This window comes from Cervus canadensis, chromosome 2 (assembly GCF_019320065.1).
Source record: "Cervus canadensis isolate Bull #8, Minnesota chromosome 2, ASM1932006v1, whole genome shotgun sequence".
Taxonomy (NCBI): Eukaryota; Metazoa; Chordata; class Mammalia; order Artiodactyla; family Cervidae; genus Cervus; species Cervus canadensis.
Genome location: NC_057387.1, coordinates 98206299 through 98227461, shown reverse-complemented (window position 1 = coordinate 98227461; position 21163 = coordinate 98206299). Strand labels below are relative to the sequence as shown.

General features: G+C 44.6%; 1 protein-coding gene across 7 annotated transcripts; it reads left to right on the top strand.

The window, feature by feature from the left end:
- The first annotated feature begins 54 nt into the window (after window positions 1–54).
- PPIH (peptidylprolyl isomerase H) lies at window positions 55–20619 on the top strand. 7 transcript variants are annotated; one of them, XM_043461674.1, is made up of 10 exons: window positions 59–211; window positions 549–613; window positions 904–927; window positions 1222–1266; window positions 1554–1596; window positions 4820–4912; window positions 8008–8095; window positions 8585–8625; window positions 9240–9329; window positions 16410–16614. In XM_043461674.1, exons 1-9 carry the CDS (start codon window positions 146–148, stop codon window positions 9306–9308), a joined length of 534 nt encoding a protein of 177 aa, XP_043317609.1. In that variant the 5' UTR covers window positions 59–145; the 3' UTR covers window positions 9309–9329; window positions 16410–16614. The 7 variants fall into 7 exon arrangements, with proteins under 7 accessions (XP_043317610.1, XP_043317609.1, XP_043317607.1 ...); XM_043461672.1 differs by lacking the exon at window positions 16410–16614 and adding an exon at window positions 20490–20619 and having other exon boundaries at window positions 131–289; XM_043461671.1 differs by having other exon boundaries at window positions 131–289.
- Window positions 20620–21163: the final 544 nt, after the last annotated feature.

Sequence of the window (21163 nt, the reverse complement as noted above, 5' to 3'; positions counted from 1 at the left end):
GTCGAAGGCGGAGAGCTTCCGGGGGCGGGGCCGGCCGTCCCCGTCTCTTCCTGCGCCTGCGCCGGAAATAAACACCTCCCTGCCGAGCAGGGGCATAGAATCGCCGGAACTCCGCGCTCCCGATTTCTGCTTCCGGGTCAGAGGCATGGCGGTGGCAAATTCAAGCCCTGTCAATCCCGTGGTATTCTTTGATGTCAGCATTGGCGGCCAGGTGAGGTCTTGGCAGCCAGCCAGCCCGATGCCAAAGAGAACGTGCACGCGGTCTGGCAGGCAGATCTCACCTCCTCAGGTGTAGCAAACTCGGGGAGCCAAAAAGTGAAATTGAACCAGCACCTACCGACCTGCGGGGCGGGGGTGAGGGAGGAGGAAGAGGAGGAGTCTTGCGCAGCCTAGCGCCGCGCTGGTGGAGGGACCGGGTGGAAAGGAAGAGTAAGCTATGGAGGCGGAGGTAGGACAGACCTAGCGGCATGGGGGCCCGAGGGTTCCCTGTTCGGTGAGGCCTTCACGGGCTTGGACTGGGCTTTCTGAACGTCTCTCGCCGGTTGCAGGAAGTTGGTCGTATGAAGATTGAGCTCTTTGCAGACGTTGTGCCTAAGACGGCGGAGAATTTTAGGTAAGGAGATGTTCTAGCTTTGCAGGATAAATCAAACGAGAAAGCTGGGCCTGTCTGAAATCTTCTGCCTACCTCTATCCGTTCATTCACCGTCCTTGAGATCTGACTTCTCTGGGTATCGCTCTGAATAGTAGTTCCCTTTTCAGTTTATGTTGTTAATCTGTATGCCTGGACGTCTTACCAGCCGATTGGTGGGCTGGCTAGCGCCGACGTCTCCCCTTCCCGCCGAGGGTGGGGGCGCTCAGAGTTGTGATGCCATGGCGACTGAATCGTTCACTCTTCCTTTTCAGGCAGTTCTGCACAGGAGAATTCAGGTCAGTCTCAGACGTGGTTGATTTCTCTGCTTGCTCCTGAGGGGTGTCCTGAGTATGCAGTGAGGGTATTGGGGAATCACCGGCAGGCCTTGAATGATTGCTGGTGACAGTAATAGAAGGTATTACTGTGGGTAATAGAAGGTATTACTGTGGGTCTGTCCTCAGTTCATTTGCGTTCTTCGTCCCTCTCCTCCCGACCGTCTTTAGAAGAGTATCTCTGGCTCGACTGTGTGGTAAGCTTGAAAAGCCGTGTTTACCTGTTGTCATTTGAAGTCTCTTTCTTTTTGCTTATAGAAAAGATGGGGTTCCGATAGGATACAAGGGGAGCACCTTCCACAGGTAAGACTTTCAGCAAGCCATCCTGGGGGACTTTTAGAATTACTATTAGTATTGTTTAGAATTACTTCCTTGAGTCTCTTCAGAGGAAAACAAAACCATAGCATAATTCTTAGTTCTTGAGAAGGGATGTTTTTGTGAACTCAACCATTAATTTGAAGACTTACTTAAAACCAAAGTGATAAACATTATATTTTGAAAAAAAAAAAAAAAAAAAACATTATATTTTGAAATTAATGTTATTCCAAACCACAGAATCTTCTCCCAGGATCCTTTGTTCTCTGTTTCAGGGTCATAAAAGATTTCATGATTCAGGGTGGAGATTTTGTTAATGTAAGTATTATTCCTTTCCTATTAAGGACCTATAAGTTTTGTTGTTGTTGTTATTGAAGCTGCTTCTCAGGGACCTGAGAACAATAGCCAATTTGCTGGGGGAGGAGGTGGGAATGGGAATGTCCTGTGATGGCTGCTACTCACTGCATCACTAGATGACATCAGTACTTTGATTAAGTCACTGACTTCCAAATCTCAGCCTTTTGGGCTTCGAACTGACTTTCGCAGCATACCTATAGGTGATCCATGACAGACCCAAATTAATTGGTGGCATGGAATTTAGCTGGAAATCAGTTACAGTTATTTTTTTCTAAATGGGGTCAAGTCCCTTTCCAGTGAGCTAAATGCTTGTGCCCTGATTTCCCATCCGCTTCTGGTATCCCAGTGCCTGGAAAGGTGAGTTATTATTTTTTTAATCAGGTTCATTAGTGGGCAAGGCATCAGAGACAGTTCTGGAAGGATATTTTCCCTATTCACTAGGAGAACCCATTGAATTAATCCTTCATTGCTAAGCATGACTTTTCTTGCAATGAGACTATGCATCCCCATTTCAAGCCTCCTTCACTTCCACCAACCTTGCAGGCTTCTGAATAAACCAAATTTATGCTTTCTTAAAGCTACGTTTGTCCTTACCCATCCGTTTCTGTGCATGATCTTTCTTATTAATATCATTTGGTTAGTCATGTTGCTGTTTTCTTGGATCTGGGAGACATTCTTTATCCTTTACATGTATATTTAGTTTGACTCTTAGGAGTTTTTAAGATCTCTGTCTTTCCTCCCCAGATAAGTTTACAAAGTGGCAGATTTGGGGCTGAATCAGAAACAGATATGCTTTGTTTCATCTGTATAATGTTGTAAAACTGGGAAATTTTACTGGAAAGTTCTGGAGTTTTGTTTTCTCTGTTACAAATGAAAAGTAGGGGTGCACTTGGTCTGTGTTTCTCATGCAGCAACAATTGGTTGAGTCAAGTAACAACTGCCTTTAGACGGGTATGTCCTTATTATTTCACCACAGTTCCCACTACTTGCTTCCCTTCTTTATGTCACCTACTCCTATAGGCATTTAAGTTTGCAACCCCTGGCCACAACTGATTGGAGTAGGGCTTGGGGTGACCATAATCCTTTTTTATTGACAGGTAAGAAGGGCTAAGATGCTATTCTCTGTGTTCTTTCTTTTCTTCCCAAAGGCTTCTATACTGCTATATTGTCTTAGCAGGGATAGGACCAACTTTTTATGGGTCATATGTGCTCACTTGTGCCAGGCACATGTGCTCACTTGCTGGTAGTTCTAGAGTTAGCAGTTAGTCAGCCAGAAGGCTGTCAGAGAGAAGAAATTACTCAGAGCCACCCTTAGGGCAGAAAAAATAGAATGAGCAACAGGTAGAAGCGGAATTTGAGACCTTCTAAAGTTGGACTAAGAATATTTGCTTGCTTGTTTGTTTTAATAATGTGTTTTAAAATTTTTTAAATAATTTTTTTTCTGGTTGCAAAAGAAGAGTACAAAAATGAAAATAAATTGTCTCAAAGAATACACTCTTGGCATTTTACTCTACAGTTGCCCATCTTATTGTTGCGTACATTTGTGTGTCAGATATCTTTTAACAGACTTAAACTTTTAAAAATTTGTGCTCAATCATTGTGTTTTCGCTTGTCACTGTCTTCTTCCAAAACATTCTTGCTAATTACTCCCTACTGTTCCCTTAGTGAACAGTATTTGTTCACTAATTTGTTCACAGTGAATTTATTTGATCAGTCCACTATCATTGAAGATTTAAATTGCTTTCTGTTTCTTGTCCTGCAAATTAATTTGGTCATTTTCCCTATTCTGGCTTCTAGAGCACAGTAGACAGTGTGATTATAGAGAATGATGCAATAACTGATCTTTTCTCTAGGTTTTTTTTGAAATTGGAAAGGGACATGTTTTCTCTTCCTTCTATATGTATGTGTGTATTTATGTGTAGTTAAAGAAATCCCATGGACAGAGGAGCCTGGTGGGCTACATCCATGGGGTCACAAGAGTCAGACATGACTTAGTGACTGAACAACAATAACAACAAAGATACAATAGCTCACATTTACACAGAGCTATGTGGATCGCAAAAAGTTTTTGTCATAGACACTATTATTGCATCTTTTTGGCAATGTTGTAAGGAGTAGGTGATTTCATTTTCACTTGATAGTTGAGGAAACTGTGGCTCAGAGATAGGAAGTGACTTCCCCAGCTCATAAATGATAGATCTGGAACTCAAAGCCCATTTTTCCACTATACAGAGCTTGGTTGTACCAATAACTTTTAATCAAACAGTTTGAGAGTTTTTTTCCTTCCCTGGCTTATGTTAATCCCCTTTAGTGGTCTTTGCTCCAGTAAGGGCCCCTTGATTCTGCACTGAGTCAGTGTTCTCACATCCCATCATGTACCGAATATTCTTTTTGTTTGCTAACTGGCTGGGAGAGATTGGTCTTTGGTAGTCTCTCAATATTAACTCTAAACCCCTGACAGGTGTTTCGTGGAAGCCAAAGGAAGAAATAGGTCTAGGAACTGGAGAGTCACAGAACCAAGCAGTCCTTTCTTTCTGTTTCTCTAGAGCTCTCTATACATGTGTATTGCAGTGTCTTTTTCTTATCCAATCCACCTTGCCGAAGGTAGTCACCTCGAACTTCCAGGTTTACACAGTACAAATTCAGCCTCCAGAGGGCATATATTCTATTTCATGCTTCCCAGAGAAGGAACTCTGGCCCTACATTCTCCCCTCAACTTCCCCTCATCTCAACTTTAGCCAGAAGGATGGTATCTTGTCATACAGACTAGACTTCCAAGAGCCCACCCACCTGCATAGTTGAGAGGAGAGGGGAAGTAGTCAGTTAAATGGATTCTCATATATGACTGCAGGCAAGAGAGTCTTTGGAAAGGGCATTGATTACATATGTAATTACTGTTTCCTATCCTCTGCTTTGCTTGTGTCTTAATCCACCTTTCTAGAGGCCCAGCTATGTGACCTGTTGTTTTTTTCTCAGTGAGGTGCCCTAGCCGAATTGGGGGCTGCATGTGCCTTGGATGGGCTTGTTTTGATTACAGGATAGGGTTAAAGAGGTGTGGCTCCCAAAGTGACCTGCAGGAATAAGAGGACTTGAAAGTAGCGAGGCTTCGGGTGCAGCAGCTGCTTCCTGTGAGCTCTGAGAGCCAACACTCACAAGTCACTAACAGTTCCTTCTCTCTGCTCAGGGAGATGGTACCGGAGTTGCCAGTATCTACCGGGGGCCGTTCGCAGATGAAAATTTTAAGCTTAGACACTCAGCTCCAGGCCTTCTTTCCATGGTAAGTGAGGACCAGTCAATGTGTGGAGCTAGGTTTGCAGCCAGCTGGATTCTGGGCCCTCTGGAGGCCCAATGCAGTCTTTTGGGACGAAAGGAAATGCTCTCCTAGCCTTGCTTAACCCAGGACTCAGCTCTGCCCTGCCCACCTCTTTCCTCAGTCTGGTTTGGTTTTGGGGGGCTGGACCCACTAGCCAGCCAGGGAACCAAAATCGAACTTTGCTGTGTGTTTTCTTACTTTGTGTGCCCAGGACTTGTGGCTGGGCACTCGGCCTTGCTGCTTAGAATGCAGCCAGCTGTGCTGTCAAGACCCAGTGTTCACACACCTGTCACGCCACTCACCCCTGACCCTCCCTCACATTGCCTGCTGGCTGGTCTCCCTGTTCAGGTCACACACCACTCCTCCTCACTCCCAGGACCCTCTCTGCCCATTTACAACCCCACTCAAACATCTCGCTCCTCTCTCTGTCCCCCTGCCCACCTCCTTTAGCTCCCCCATCTACACATCCCTGCTTACTCCCCCTTCATTTCTCCTTACTTACCCCTCACTCCTCATTTTCCCTTACCCCTCTCACCTTGCTTCCTTCTCACTGTCCAACCCTGTCCCTCCCTCTTGTCATCACCTATTTTCCTCTGTTAGTTCCCCAACTCTTATTCCCCCAGACCCACTGTTTACATGCACATTCTTTGTCTGCTTGCCCATTCTTCCACTCATCCACTCAGGCATCTGTCAAGTAAAAATTGTTGATATCCACTGTTTTAGGCCTTGTGGTAAGGCCTGAGGATACAGACCTGATCCCTGCCCTCTAGGTGGGTAGCACACATGCTGAATGATGAGTCCAGTGTATAATTCCCGCCATCAGTGTACTAAGGGGAGGTCACCTCAGTGTTTGTAAGAGTACTATGAGGGCCCCAAAGAATGAGAGTAATTGCTGCGAAGATCCAGAGAAGTTCTCTACCAGATAAAACAGCCTAGACAGAAGACGTGTGACCAGAACATAGATTGTGGATAGGGGAGGGAGTGAACTAGTAGAGACCACTGGAGAGACAGGTGGGTCTAGCTCCTGAAAGGCTCTAAATGCCAGAATAAGGATGAGGTTATGTGGACTTGATTTCATGGAATGTGGAAAGCCATACACTTTTTTGAGCAGGGCTGATCGACTTTGTGTTTTAAAACAAAGATCCTGGCTACAGTGTTTGAGTGGCAGATAAGAATGAAGAGGATAGGGCAGAGAAGCCAATTAGGAGGCTGCCATAACACTCGGGTGAGCCTAGTGTAACAGACAATGTACAAACCTCCTTTTAGAAAAGTCAGGCTGGGCAAGCACTGTACCGTGCCGAAGGGGCTCAGGTGGGCTTGGGTCATCGTCATGAGAATTGGAGCCCTTCCAGGTGTGTGCCGCTATGTCAGCATCTGGGGAGGGGTCAGAAAAAAAGTGGAAGGAAACTTTGCTTTCTGCTGCTTTCAGGCTGACACTGGTTGTGTTGTCACCCACTTTGTAGCACAATTGTTCTGTTCCTCAAGAGCAGAGACTGAGTTGCATTGATCTCCTAGTCTGACTACCTGATACAGAAAGGTGCTGAGCAGATACTGATGAATGACTGAAAGATAATCAGAATAAAGTCTAATGTTGAGCATATTATCAACAACAACTTGTTTGCATTAATTCATTTTAATCTTTAGCATCCCTTTAAGAGAGTGCAAAAAACCTCTCTATGCAGAGAGGTTATCCAGCTAAACTAGATCACAGGCAGTAGTGGGGCTGGGATTCAAGATAGATCATCTGGCTCCAGAGCTTGTTCTCTGAACCAGTAAGCTATTCTGCCTGAAAGACTGGATAAATGGCAGATGAAAAACACATGTTGTATGACTGTTTTCCCGCCTGCCTACTGATAAATGTTTATACATTGAGCAGCAAGGTAGGTAGATAGGAAAAACAAGAGGGAGGGAGGGAGGAAAAGAAAAGAAGGAAGAAGAAGTGGGACCGCTGAGGAGTCTGCCCTCATTCCAGAGTTAGCTGTGTTCCCACTGGCTCAGGCAGTCCTTGCTAATGTGAGATGTTCCTGCATACATGAACAAAAACCAAAAATAGTCTCATCTCACATGGGGAATTTCTAAAATATAATGTGAAATCCCTTCTAGACAAAGTCTTTAATGTATTTCATACACATTTTCATTCCTTCAATGTTAAACACAGACTCAACTAATTTAAATCCACTAAACATCCAGTTAAGGCTAGTGACCTACCTGATGATTTCCAGTGTTGTTTCCATAGTATTACTTTTGTGAGACCTGTGCTTTTAATAGTACTAGCACTTTCAGTTTTCCATTTTCTACTCAGTTTTCAAGACAAGGGAAGTATGCAGTGAAATATTCACGTAGTTACACAGACGCTGTGGTAAGGTCGTGCTGCTGAAACATGACATGGGTTTGCTGATTGCTTTGTGTTGTCATTATATAATGCATTGTGAAGTGTGATGATACAAAAACAACTTCAAGAGAGGAAAAGGAAAGGGATATGGCTGGAGAATTTCAGATCCTCAATTTTAAAAGATAATTTTTCCTATAAAATTCAATAATAAAGGATTTGGGGTGTAGCTGTAAAAAGCACGTCGTTAATTAAACGGAATCTTTTTTCTAGCATAGCACTAGTATGGCAACTTCTTGCACCTTAAATTTTTTTATTACCATTATTTTGGGACAGTACAGAGCCATGCAGACAAAAAACAGTTTACGGCACAAGTGACAGGCTTTTTGTGAGCTGGTAGCTAATTCGTTAAATGTGATCCAGTTATTACCAGTATTGGCCTAAATACAGCAAATCAGATTCTGTAAACAATTTTTTCCATTATAAAAATTCACACTGTAGGAGACATGTGTAGTTATTGAAGGGTCTAGCTCTTTGAGGGCAGAAATTGTGTATTCTGTTCCTCTCTGTGTCCTTGGGTCCTAGATCAGACCCTGGCTTACAGTCGATGCTCAGTCAGATTTGCTGAAATAGCACGGAGGAGTCAGGGCTACAGTCTCTTTTAGGGAGTTTGGCCCTTTAGCTAATGTGGCCAGGAAAACTCACAGTGTGTCTGTTTGGTTTCCATCAGGCAAACAGTGGTCCCAGCACAAATGGCTGCCAGTTTTTCATCACCTGCTCTAAGTGTGATTGGCTAGATGGGAAGCACGTGGTGTTTGGTGAGTCCTGTTCCTGTCCTAGTCCAGGTCCCCTCACCCAGCGTGGAGCTTCTAAAGGAACTGGTCCCCCAACTCTTGTGCTCGAAGGGTGTAACTGCCCTGGGTAGTAGTTAGGAAGGTGGAAGCCTTGGTGGGTGGGGAGGATATGTGGTTAGAGGGGATGACGAAAGGGCCAGATGATGTAGTGAGTAGCCACCTGGGCAATGTGTCTGTGTGGGTGTAGGTGTGTCTGCGGGGGGTGGCAGCATTAAGAAATACCACACAGGCAGCATGGTACAGTGGGGCTTTGCAATTGCTCCGACCTAGGTATGAGCCCTAATTCTGTTCCTTACTACCTATGACCTGGGAAACATTTCATTTCCACTGAATATTAATTTTGTAACGTTAATCTGAGGTTCAAATAAGATGATGGCTGAGAATGGGCCGTGGGGGGCTGGAAGATACTATGCAAATGAGAATAGTCAAGTCCAGCTCATACTCTTCCCACAGGAAAAATCATTGATGGACTTTTGGTGATGAGAAAGATTGAGGTGAGTCCTGTGGTGGTGATCTCCTCTGTCTCAGCCATTCTGGCCTCGTACTACCTGACTAGTATTGAGGAGCGGGAGAACCTGTTCGGCCAGGCTTCACAGGGAGGAGACACTGTGTGCCTCCGAAGGGTTCTGGGCCCTAAGTTAGCCTCTCTTGTGCGAACTGAGCTTTGGCCTCTGCTGACTCTTTCACCTACTTGATGCAATCCTCCTCAGCGTTGTATTCAAGGTTCTTCATGACCGAGTCCCTGCCTTCCTCTCCGTGACCTCTTTTGCCCCGTCTGCTGCTGCCACTTCCGTGTTCTAGTCACATCAGACTACTAGCCCTTCCTTAAATATGCATACACATCCCTGCCTCTTGCTCCTTCCTGCCCTGAGTCTTTGCTCATGCTGTTTCCTCTACTCTGTCTTACAACTTACTGCATTTTTATATGTCATGAGTGTGATGGTTTTTTTTTTTTTTGAGATTGTACATTTTCTCTTTGATCTGTATTATATTCCTGTCAGATCAGCCCATGAGTCATCAGTCCTTAGCACAGGGGCTGGGAGGCATCAGTAAGTGTGGGGTGAGGGGTGTCAGAGTGGCGGAATCACCACTGTGCTTTCTCTCCTAGAATGTTCCCACAGGCCCCAACAATAAACCCAAGCTGCCTGTGGTGATCTCACAGTGTGGGGAGATGTAGTCCAGAGGGAGACTGAAGCAGGTAAGTGTGTCTTTCCTGATCAGGAGTCAGGATCCCAGAGAGGGCAGCACAGTCTGGTGGAAAGAACTTTAGACCTGAAGATGCGGGATTGAGCTCATTTTCTCTCTGTGTGACCTAAAGAGAAGTAGATTCCCTTCCCTGAGCCTGTTTTTCTCATCTGTCCAATGGTGATAATGCCTGTCTCCCAGGGTCACTGTAAGGATCAAAAGAGGAAGGTTGAGTGGGACACTTTATTTTTCTAACACTTTATAGTTTACAAACTATCAACCTGAAAACCATCAGGCACTTTCTGACAGCACTGTTAGACACTCGTTTCATTCAGTAGTCCCATTTAGAAAGCTCTGGCTGCAGCCCTGGGTGATTGGGAGCAGCCTGGGCAGCCAGGAGACTCTCTTGTCAAGCCTCTCATCAGAACTGACGCTGTAGTCCCAGGCCCTGACTTTGTGTTTGCCAGACTCAGAGGTGAATGTGACACGTTTTTCAGTCCACAAAGACTCACTTCCTACCCAGGCTTACTACTCACCGCCCAGTCTGTGCTGGACATTGGACATGGAGAATGGGAAAAAACATTGAAAGATGCCTCCACCTTTTAGGAACTTATGGGGACTAAAAACACATTCTCAGAAGTGATCACTAGTAATATGAGTGATGTTGTTAAGTGTTAGATGAGTTCAAGAAAGAAATTGAGCACTTCCAGCTAGGTAAAGAATAGTAGTGCTCTGCCTTTCTTTCCTCTTTTTTTTCCTTAAATTTTCAAACCTGCAGGGTAATTGGAAGAATAGTACATTGAACACCTGTATACTTTTCCCCTAAATTTGCCAATATTTAGCATTCTTGTTTTAGCATTTTGCTGAGACTTTTTTGTCTTCTCCCCTCTCCTCCCATTCCCATTCCCTCTGTTCCTCTCCTATTCCTTTTCTTTCCTTTCTTTCCCTTACTTCATTTCTTTCCCATCTGGAAGTTTCGAGGACTTCTTGACACCTTACCCCTAAATACTTCAGCAAGTGACTGCTAAAAATAAGAACATCGTGCATAACCACAATAATATTGTCTGATATACAAATTCAAACTTCCCCAGTTATCCACAAAGTAAATTTTCTAAGCTCTTAAAAAAAAAAGAAATCCAATCACGATTCACGTATTTCGTTTGGTTATTTATTTTTAGTTAGGAAAGCAACACGTGAAAATTTTCACACAGAACAGCTAAAACCCCCCTTCTCCTTGACAGTTCGCCCCCCACCCCCATCTGCATCCCCATCCCACTGCTCTCAGAGGTAACTGCTATATCAGTCTGATGTATGTCCATAGGGCCTTTTCTTTGCCAATCTAATTTGGGGAGGTTTTGTTTTTTCCTAAATGGCATTATGCTATTGAGTTGGCCAAAAAGTTTGTTCAGGTATGTCATATGATGTTACAGAAAAACCATATGAACTTTTGGGCCAACCCAATATTTGTTCATCATTTTATTTCCATTTGACATATGTCTGGAAGACTTTTCCTGTATGATTCATGTAAAACTATGTAGTACTTAAAACAAAACTGATATGCAATATATTTGTAGCATATATCTGAATAATTACAAATTTTTAATTATACAATTAGACTTGAATTAAGTGTACATTTCTGTGTCTTAGTTCTTATTTTTTATGTTGTGGCCATTTTGTCCCAAATATATGTTAAAAAAATTGGCAGTGGGTTGCTTATTTTAACTTTGGTGATATCCTTTGTTAAAGAGAAGTTGTTAATTTTGATGAGATCAGAATTTTTAATCTTTTCCCTTGTGTTGTGTTTTAATCTTGTTTAAGAAGGTCCTTACTACCTCAGTCATAATGCCTAATGTTTCTGTAGTTTTTCTTACAAAAGTATCTAGAATTTATTTTTCTGGATTCTGCCATTTTTTCAAATGGAGATCTAGTCAAATACCAGAGCATTAATATGCACATTAATGACTGTGCATACCTCCATCTGTGACTTACTTTGTGTTCACAACATCTGGCACTTAAAGGCATTCAGTTAAAATTTATTACATGAGTTAATAGAGAGGGAGAATGTCAGGCATTTTGGGCATGGATCTGGTGTGAGCAAATGCCAGGGCAGGAATGCACAAGTGTGTGCTGAAAGCTCACGTGGACCCTTGTCCAGCCAAATGCTTCCTTCTCAGGCCCAGTTGACACGCTGAGCTGTCTTTTCTGCTGGTACTGGGGGCCCCAGGCTCAACCTGCCATCCCCATGCTCTCACTGCTCTTCATTCCCTCTCCCCCTCTTTTCTGGGCTGAACTAAAGTTGAACTCACTGGCCCTTTTCCTTCTAAAGACTGACCAGTGATCACCACTGGAGGACAGATCATTAAAAACAGTAAAGTTTAGAAATCCTTTTATGTTTGCGGCCTATTCTCTACATTTTTCTGAGTCCCTTACAAAAAGTTACTGGAAATCCATGTTAGGAATTTGTCTTCTGAAGGTGGCAATCATCAACCCTCCTCTCCTCACTGCTATGAGCGAACGTCATGTAAACCTTTGCCTCTGTGAAACCCCTTCTTTTCAGCCTATACAACCCCAAGCAGGACAAATCCCAGGGGTGCCCTTTGATGCTCCAGAGGTCCTCTACATCCATACTGTCCAGGAGGTATTCCTTTCTGTGATGGTGGAAATGTTTTGCATCTGTGCTATCCATTATGGTAGCTTCCAGCTACATGTGACCTTTGAGCATTGGAAATGTGGCTGCTGTGACTGAGGGACTCAATTTTTTATCTTTATGTAACTTTATTAAATTTAAAGAGCAACACGTGATACCTTCAACTTAGTCTTCTAACCTTGACTTGCCCAAAATTAAATCTTTCTTAGCTTATATTTAGAGACAATAGAGTAAAAGCAATTCTGTCACTTAGTGAATATTTCTGGTGCTCAAATTCTGAGCTAAGAACCTTACTTTAATTATCTCATTTAACTTTACCAAGTTGAAAACTTGTAGGTTTTAAGGTGTAGGGAATCTAAGTGGTAGTCTGACCTTAAGGCATTCCACAGATGGGGTCCTCACTTTGGGTTTCTGAGTAATGGATTTGGGAGAAAGTGAGGAAAAGTGGTGAGTAATTCCCCCAGAAGTATGGTTTCCTTCCATCATGTTTTCTCCCCAGCTGTAAAGTTACAAATATCTCTCAATTTCTAAAGGAGTATTTCAGATCCCTCAGGTAGTGTCTGGGCGGAGTAATGTTTCACAGCCAGTATAGATGTTTTTAAGTCCTCCTAGGCAGTATTTCTCAAACTTTAGTGCACATATGAGTCACCGAGAGGTCTTGTTACGGTGCTGGTTCTGACTCAGTCGGTCTGGATGGGACCTGAGGTTTTGCATTTCTGACCAGCTCTCAGATGATGCTGACGCTGACCTGGAGTAGCAAGGCCACAGGGAAATAACAGCCTGTCTTTTAATTGTGAACTCACCATGTTCCAATCAGAAAAGACACAGGAGGAGATAATCTTTTGTTGCTATCAGTCCAGCAGGAATCTACTGCATTCAAATCAGTAATTCACTTATCAGGCATTTGAGGCCTTGTGCCTAGGCACTGGAAACAGAGGAATGTAGGAAGGAGACAGAAGACAGGTGAAGTCACTCAATCAGCTGTACCTCCTATGAAGCCCTTCCTTTCACAACTTCTGTGCTTTACCTTAGGTCCTGACCTTGGTTGTAGTGAAAACGAAGTTTTCTGTTAATATACAACTCTAGATGCAGAAACCTAGGTTTTATCTCAGTGGGTCCTTTGAAAGCTTTTTATTATGAATTTGTTTGAAAGTGAAAGTTGCTCCGTCATGTCCGGCTCTTTGCGACCCCAGGGACTAAACAGTCCTTGAAATTCTCCAGGCCAGAATACTGGGGTGGGTGGCCTTTCCCTTCTCTAGGGGATCTTCTCAACCCAGGGATCAAACCCAGGTCTCCCGCATTGTGGGCGGATTCCTTACCAGCTGAGCCACAAGAGAAGCCCAAGAATACTGGAGTGGGTAGCCTATCCCTTCTCCAGCAGATCTTCCCAACCCAGGAATAGAACTGGGGTCTCCTGCATTGCAGGCGGATTCATTACCAACTGAGCTATCAGGGAAGCGTGAGTCTTATCTTCAGGGGAATTTGGGGGCCAGTGAATTTAAAGAAAGATCTCTACTGCTTGACAACACCAGATCTGAGGATCACAGAGAGACTAGCAGGGCTGTCAGAGCGCACAGCCACTCTTTTCCAAGAGACTGTCAGGCTTTCAAAACAGGATTCTCCTGCTATAGAGTGAACTGGGTTCTTGGCTACTTACAGCCACATGGTGGAGGTGTGGGGGTGGTGGAACCTCTGTTTTGAAAGCCTGAGAGTCTCTTGGAAAAGAGTGGCTGTGCCCTCTGACAGCCCTGCTAGTCTCTCTGTGATCCCCAGATCTGTTGCTGTCAAGCAATAGAGGTCTTTCTTTACATTCATTGGTCCCCAAATTCCCCTGAAGATAAGAATCACATAGGAGAATTTATTAAGCCTACTAATTCCCAGTCGCCCTCCCCCATCCTTCAAGAGTCTGAGTGAATTTGAGGTAGGATCCAGGACGCCGTGTTTGTTACAAGCATCTCAGAGGCTTCTTACCGGAGAAATGTGGCTAACCCTGTTTTAGGTGGTGCTGGATGAATGTTTTTTAATATTTGTCTTTTAAGAGAAAATATAATTAGCATAGCACATAATTTTACAGCTATCATAGCTTACAATGAGGTGTTATTCATGTTCAGATAGTCAGTAGGTTAAAAATTAATTGCACCTGTGGATGGTGGCTATGATAAGAGATGTGAAGCTTCTGTTGTGATGACTGAGTTTAAGTCCTCCCAGGCAGTATTTCTCAAACTTGAGTGCACATCCCAACCTGGGATTTCCTATAGATTTGATACATTCCTGTAGAGGAAGATGCTGAAAGACACCTTGGCTAACCCTTCATTCATTTCACAACTAAGAACTAAATAATTAAGATAGGCTCCATGCTGCAGATGAGGCTACAAACTTGGAAAGCCCAGTTCTTGCCTTCAAGGAACTCAGTCTCTTAGGGAAACTGAAAATTACAGTAAAATAAAGCACCAGACTGGAGATTTTAAGAGGAAGGACAATGAATGCTCGTGTCTGCCTGGAGTGTTCAGGAAGACTGCAGGAGAGATGTTTCACCTGAGTACAAGAACGGAGCTTGTCGGGTAGCTAAAATGGGAGAGCATTCCAGGCACAGGGAATAGCATGAGCAAAGGTGCAAACCGCAGGAAACAGCAGGAAGTGTTAGGGAGACTGCAAGTAATTCAGTACAGCCAAAGCAAGGTGTGAAAAGCAAATAGAGGCGAGGCTAGAGGAGGCCAGGACAGATGTGAGATCCAGCGCGGGCTGACGCATTCCTATGTTAACCTCATGGTGGGGGTGAGCTTTAAGGCAGTATGTACATCTCCCCCCAGCCCCCTCCCACCCCAGGGTGAGAGTCCACCATGCTTCTGAGATTCCAAACGGTGGCCTGGCTGTCCAAAAAGAACCAGGCCAGTAGGAGCCACTCAAGGTTTTTGAGCAGAAGAACACTGTAACTGACTTTTTTTTATTCAGAAGTGTGGAGGATAGGCTAGAGGCCAGTGAGATGTCCACTGCAGCAGTCTGGCCAGAGGAGAGGTTCCACATGGAAATACAGGTCTAGGGAGCAGGGCAGCAAATATCTGTATACCTGCTGGGTGTGTAACACTGTTTGTTCCCTGCCCTGAAAGTCAGAAGCCCTGCCAGCTATAAAGGGCAGGGAGGAGAGAAAGGCTCTATTCCAGCTCCTCCAGTACAAAGGCAAAGCTCCCTGCCCTGAAACCCGGTATACAGAGTGATCCATCATGTCCATGGAATACTATATAGCTGTAAAGAGAAAGAAGTAGATCTGTATGTGTTGGCAGATTTCTAAGATACATTAAGGGACAAAGTCAAGATAGATCACATTATACAAATGATGCTGTTTATTTTAGAATTACTCTTTCAGAAATTAGTGTAGCGATGGATTGCTGAGTGGTGGTAATGGTTACCTCTGCAGGGTAAAGGTAGCTGAAGATGTTCTTTTCAGTTTATGTATGTGCTTGAATTTTCTACATTGGGCATGTATTTTATAATATACAATTCAGATACACAGAAATGCATACTGTGTATCTGCAGTTTTAACTAATCCTAGTTCCTCCAGTACTTCAGGGGCATGTGGCTAACATCAGATTGTGAATCATTCCCTGGTCCCCTCCTGGGTGTACCCAGAGTACTTGGTTCACATCTCTAGTCCCACATTTAACACAGTGTATCACGAATGTGTTGGTCTGGTTTTCTCTAGACTCAGAATTCCTGGAGGCAGGGACCATGCCTACTCACACAGTGCCTGGTCAGGGATTAGAGCTTAGGTCCCGGAGCACCATGCAACTTGTAAAGTGCAATCATACATTTTTGTACATTCTCCTTGAGGACCTGGGATTAGACTTCTGTCTGAGCCTGTGCTGTGACGCCAGGACCCACTGTGCTCTGGAGGAGGAGGAGCGTTAGCCATGTTTGGGGGGAGGGGGCAGTGGCAACTGAGTGTACTCACCCCATTCTTGTACTACAGCCAACTCCAAGGCCATAAACAGAGGGTGTGGACTTTCGTTTCTTTATAGCCCTGGGCCCAAAAGCTTCAAGGAAAAGGGATTGCTCTTTGTTCTTGCGCTCCAGAGAGCCATCAAGGTCTGGCAGAAAGCACACAGACTTTGGAGCCAAGTAGACCAGGAAGCCCCATCACTGTCAGGCCATTAAACCCCTGGGAACCCTAGTTTTGCCCTTTGCTTAATTATATATACTACACAGAATTGTGAGGGATAAATAATAAATGAGATAGTGTATTGGCTGTAAATATTATTAATAGCTTCTTTCTTGGTTCTTATGTAATATCCCTCTCCACTCTGCTGTAGGGCACCAAAGGTCTGTCCGGTGGCAAGAATCAGAGTGGTTCTGCTTTTTGGGGACAGGAGGGTTTGGGGTGCAGAGAGCTGCGAGTGTTTTCTCTCGTGGCCTGTCCCCTCTGAGCGGCTTCTCTTCCATCCCTCGCAGACCCTCCACCTCTGCCACTGCAGGCCTTCCCTTGCTCGATGGGATACTCTTGAGTAAGACAACCTGGATTGGCCCCTGTGTTGGCTTCCCTGCTGGCTGCTGCCCCATTTGATCAAGAAAGAGACCTTGGAAGCATCACAGATTCAAAACCCAAAATTTTGTGTTTAAGTTTTAAACTGTAAATAAAGTTTTTTTTTTCTTTGTATGTTGTGTTCTTCTTGAATGGTTGTAATGATAGCCCTACCTCCTCATGCCTTAGCTTCAGCTAGGAGAACTGGCTCTCCCCAGAGACCAGCATGGACCAGAGGCAGGCTTTTGCTATGCAGAGTTGATGCCTCAGATTTATAAGCAGTTGTAGCAGTCCCCTCTTAGGTTAAAGCTAATCAGGCAAAGAAGACAAAATTCCAGGGCCCTTCTAGCACTTCCAAAGATGTTTCCAGTAGGTTCCATTTGGTTAGTTTTAGAGCCTGTAGGTGAAAGGTCACTAGCTTGAGATATTTGGGGATGGAAGGCCATTTGGTAGAATGTGTCTTAATCATGATGAAGTGGGAATAATTTAGTTAAAAATCTTGGTTTGAATCTGAAGTCATTTTTTAAAGTTGAGGTCTTGAGACCTTCCCCTTTCAGAACCTTGGTTTCCTCATCTGTAAAATGGGGATAATATTACCATTTTGCAGTATTGTTGAAAGGGTCAAACAAGAGAATGAATATAAGAGTAACTTGTAAACAGTAACATGCGTTGGAAGATACTTGTTTTGAAAGGAAATAGCCCAGCATAAAAAGATCCCTTTGAGTATCATGTTCAAGAGATGAAGGGAACTCCCTGGTATTGCTTTCATGAGGCAACGTGTGTGTTATCCCATTCCTACGTTCTCTTGGCTCATGGCAGGGATGACTCATAACTACTAGCAGCAGGCTACTGTAGCAGCAGAGTAGCAGAGAGCTAAATTCTCTGACAAAATAGAACCAGCTTAAAAGTGCCATTTCACTGTACTAGGGGACAAGGAAGATGGTGAGATAATCAAGGGCCTCTGTTGTGTGGATATTCCCAGCTCTCTCTGGTTAAGTAAACAGGATTCAGGGAACACAGGAAAGAAGGGGCTGTGATCCAGTGGAGGAGAAATCTTCAAGTAACTAAAAGGAGTAGGATTATAAAGAGACAGGACGGAGGATGAGCAGCTGGGATCCCGAGTTGACAGTCCCCTGATGGGACACTGAATTTAATTAAACTACACTTGGCACCTATATTCTATGCCAGTGTCTGTCCTGGGCACTGGAGCTGTAAAAATGAATAAGATGTGACCCATGCTTGTGACAGGGACTAGGCATGGTTTGGATTCAGTGCGGTGTTAGAATGTGAACCCTTATGAGGGCAGGAAATTTGGTCTTGTCTTTTTTTACTGCTGTCTCCAGCACTAGAAGAGGTAAGCACCCAGTAGCCAGTAAGTGCTCAATAAATACTTGTTCCATGAATGACAGTGTTATGTTTAAGGTGCTATGGAAGCAGAGTGGAGAGATCAGGGTGAAAGGAAGAGACAACATCTGAGGTAAGTATTGGCAGATTGGTTGGAATTAACCTGGAGATAATACTTTGGCCACCTGATGCGAAGAGTTGACTCATTGGGAAAGACCCTGATGCTGGGAGGGATTGGGGGCAGGAGGAGAAGGGGGCAACAGGATGAGATGGCTGGATGGCATCACCGACTGGATGGGCATGAGTTTGAGTAAACTCCAGGAGTCGGTCATGGACAGGGAGGCCTGGTGTGCTGCGATTAATGGGGTTGCAAAGAGTCGGACACGACTGAGCGACTGAACTGAACCCAATGGTGGGGAAGGCTTTCTAGGAAAAGGGAACTATGTTCTTGGGCCAGAGTCTATTAGAGATGGGGACCCAGTGAGTTTTGCAGAGGAGATTCTTGGAATGAACCCACTGGCTTTTCACATCTCTTAAAGGTACACACCAGAGCTGTGGTCACTCCACTGGGCTCTCAGGGTGACAGGGGGACTAGCAGAACTATGGTGTGGAGAGCTCCCACCTTGAAACAGGAGATGAATTTTGACATGAACTTTCTCCTCAGTGCTTCAGTACCATCTGCAGTGGTAGAGATGTAGTTACGAGGAAAACTAGTTTCTTATTTCTTAAATCGTTCATCTATCTTCATGTGCATTGAGCATGAAGAGAGAGCTTAGTAAAGTAATTGGATGAGTAAGTAAAGATACTTTTAAGTAACAGTTTAAAGACAAACATTACAGAATTTATTTTTCTGCTTGAGAAGCCATCCCTTCAAAGCAGTTATAGGGAAGGTTGCTCACTTATTCTCAGAGGTGCTGCTGCCATTATTCTAAGTGACTTTGTAACTCCACTTTGCAAAAAAACTCTCAAGTCTATAGGGCACACTTTTAAATATCCTCAGTGTTGGCAGAATTGCCTCTGAGGAAACATTTTCTTTTTAACAGTCAAAAGTCACCTGGAGCTGGAACAGATGAATAGCAGCTCCAGGGCCGCAGACCTTTTCCTCCTGGATTACTGGCACTGCTGCCAGTGCCGCCACCTCCGATCCATTTTCTACGTCACACCGTGTTTAATGCATTAAGATACCATGTGTCAAGGACTATGCTGGATGTCTCAGGAACTCCTAGTCCTAGAGGGAAGATGTAGTGAGTGCAGTACTGTGTGTGAGGAGAGGAAGGGTCTCCTAATCTAGTAACACCTGAGGCAAGATGTAGAGGATGAAGAATTAAGCAGGCAGAGAAAGGAAGAACAGAGGGAATAGTCTGCAGTAATTCAAAGGAAGCGATTGTAAGGTCACCTGGAAGCTTGGGCAGGGGATGTGAAAGAAGAGTGGAAGCTACGTTTAGAGGTCATGCAAGGTCCTGCCAACCACGTGAAGGAATCTGGACAATCCTGTGTGTGGTGTGGTCACTGAAAGATTTTAAGTAAGACAGTGTCATGATTGGTGGTTTCAAAAGAACACTGGATGTTGGCGTGGGGACTATTAGAGTAAGAAAGAGCAACACTGCCTAGGCCACAGCGGTGCTCTAAGCCAGGGTTTGGCAGGCCAGGTATTTTCTATTTTTCAGTGGTTCATGAGCTAAGGATGTTTAAATAGCTGGGGGGAAAGGGTTTAAGCAGTTGGAAAATCTAAATATTTTGTGACAAAAAATTGCATGATATTCAAATTTCAGTGTCCGTAAGTTACTTTTTGGGCGGAACACAGATGCACTTGTTTACTGATTGCCTGTGGTTACTTTCAGGCTCTATAAAGTTGAGTGGTTGAGACAGAATCATCTGACCCCTAGAGAAAAAGTGTGCCTACCCCTGCTCTGGGGCTTCCCAGGTGGCTCAGTGGTAAAGAACCTGCCTGTCAATGCAGGAGACATGAGTTCAATCCCTGGGTTGGAAAGATCACCTGGAGAAGGAAATGGCAACCCACTCCAGTGTTGTTGCCTGGGAAATCCCACAGACAGAGCAATATGGGCTGCAACCCACAGAGGTCACAGAGAGTCGGACACGACTTAGCAACTAAACAACCACCCCTGCAATGAGCACTAGATGATAATGGCCTACAGTAGAGTAGCAGCAGTAGGAATAAAGACTAGATTGGTATTTAGAGATTTTCTATGACTGATTCAGGGAGGCGTTTAGGAGGTGGAATTGACAGGATAAATGATACGGATGGGGTAAGGACTACCACACTAGCCTCCTAGTTGGCTTCCCTACTTCCAAGTTTCCAACCCATTCTTTACTCCCTAGCATTACAAAAAAAAAAAACCCCTCATTCCAGTCCCTATTTCAACTCTAAAATTACCCTTCTCACTATTGCCCTTAAGTTTCAGATAAAATGTTCCTAATTTAACTCTGCCTTCCTGTATAACCCAGCGTCTTCATTCTGGTCCTATGTAACTACTTGCATTTCCCCCAGACCCCGTTCTCTTCTTCCCTCTATGCCTTTGCATAAACCTCCATGTGCTTTAAGTCGACCCTACCTTTTTCCCACGGCCACTCCCAAAACGCTTTGTGCATTAACAGCGCTGGGGTGTTTTGTATGTCGCATTTTGAATTTGTGCCTTCACCCCTAGGCTGAGTTTAAGAAGGCTGCAACTGGCGAACTTGTTCATCCCCAGGAGATAGCAGACGCCTAATAAAGAACGAAGGTGAAGGGTTTCATCTACATCATGTAGCAACTTCAATTATGGCTGTTGTAAGAATAAAATGCCTAGCTTGCTCAATAAACGTGAGTTGAAATTAAATCATTTTTGTGGCCAATACAAAAAGACGTGAATACTTGACAAGACAGTCCTCCTGTGCTTGGAAGGCAGGTCCCCGTGGAGTACACCCCCGCCCTCCGCCCTCAATATTTTTAACAGGGGCTTCCTAATAGCTAGCGTGATCCCCCCTCCCCCCCGCAGAGTGACCGGTTCGCCGTAAACCGACGCTTTTTGAATGCAGACGTTTAAGTCTGTTCCAGAAACTCTCGGCTATGCCGCGAGTACACGGCCATTGTAGAAAAGACGGCTCTATCTGCAGTAATGGTCTGAGGTCACAGGGACCATATTTGGAGCAGGACGGGAGGGAGGCCTTCTCCACATGCAGCTACGGTGTCGTCGGGCCCCGTTCCAAGCCCCCAGGTCAGGCCGGGTAATCCCGGGGTGGGCATCTGGCCGTACCTTTCCTTCAGCCAGGACACAACCCTGGACTTGGAGCCGGCCCACCCCGGCTGCAGCCTCGTGAAAGTCACGTCCCCTCTTGCCCG

Bases quoted from the DNA above. Each gene is read 5' to 3' on its own strand.
- PPIH (XM_043461672.1), top strand. From the start codon at position 146: ATGGCGGTGGCAAATTCAAGCCCTGTCAATCCCGTGGTATTCTTTGAT. The intron at 290-548 runs GTGTAGCAAACT...CGCCGGTTGCAG, and splicing joins GGCAGATCTCACCTCCTCAG to GAAGTTGGTCGTATGAAGAT. The intron at 614-903 runs GTAAGGAGATGT...CTTCCTTTTCAG, and splicing joins AAGACGGCGGAGAATTTTAG to GCAGTTCTGCACAGGAGAAT.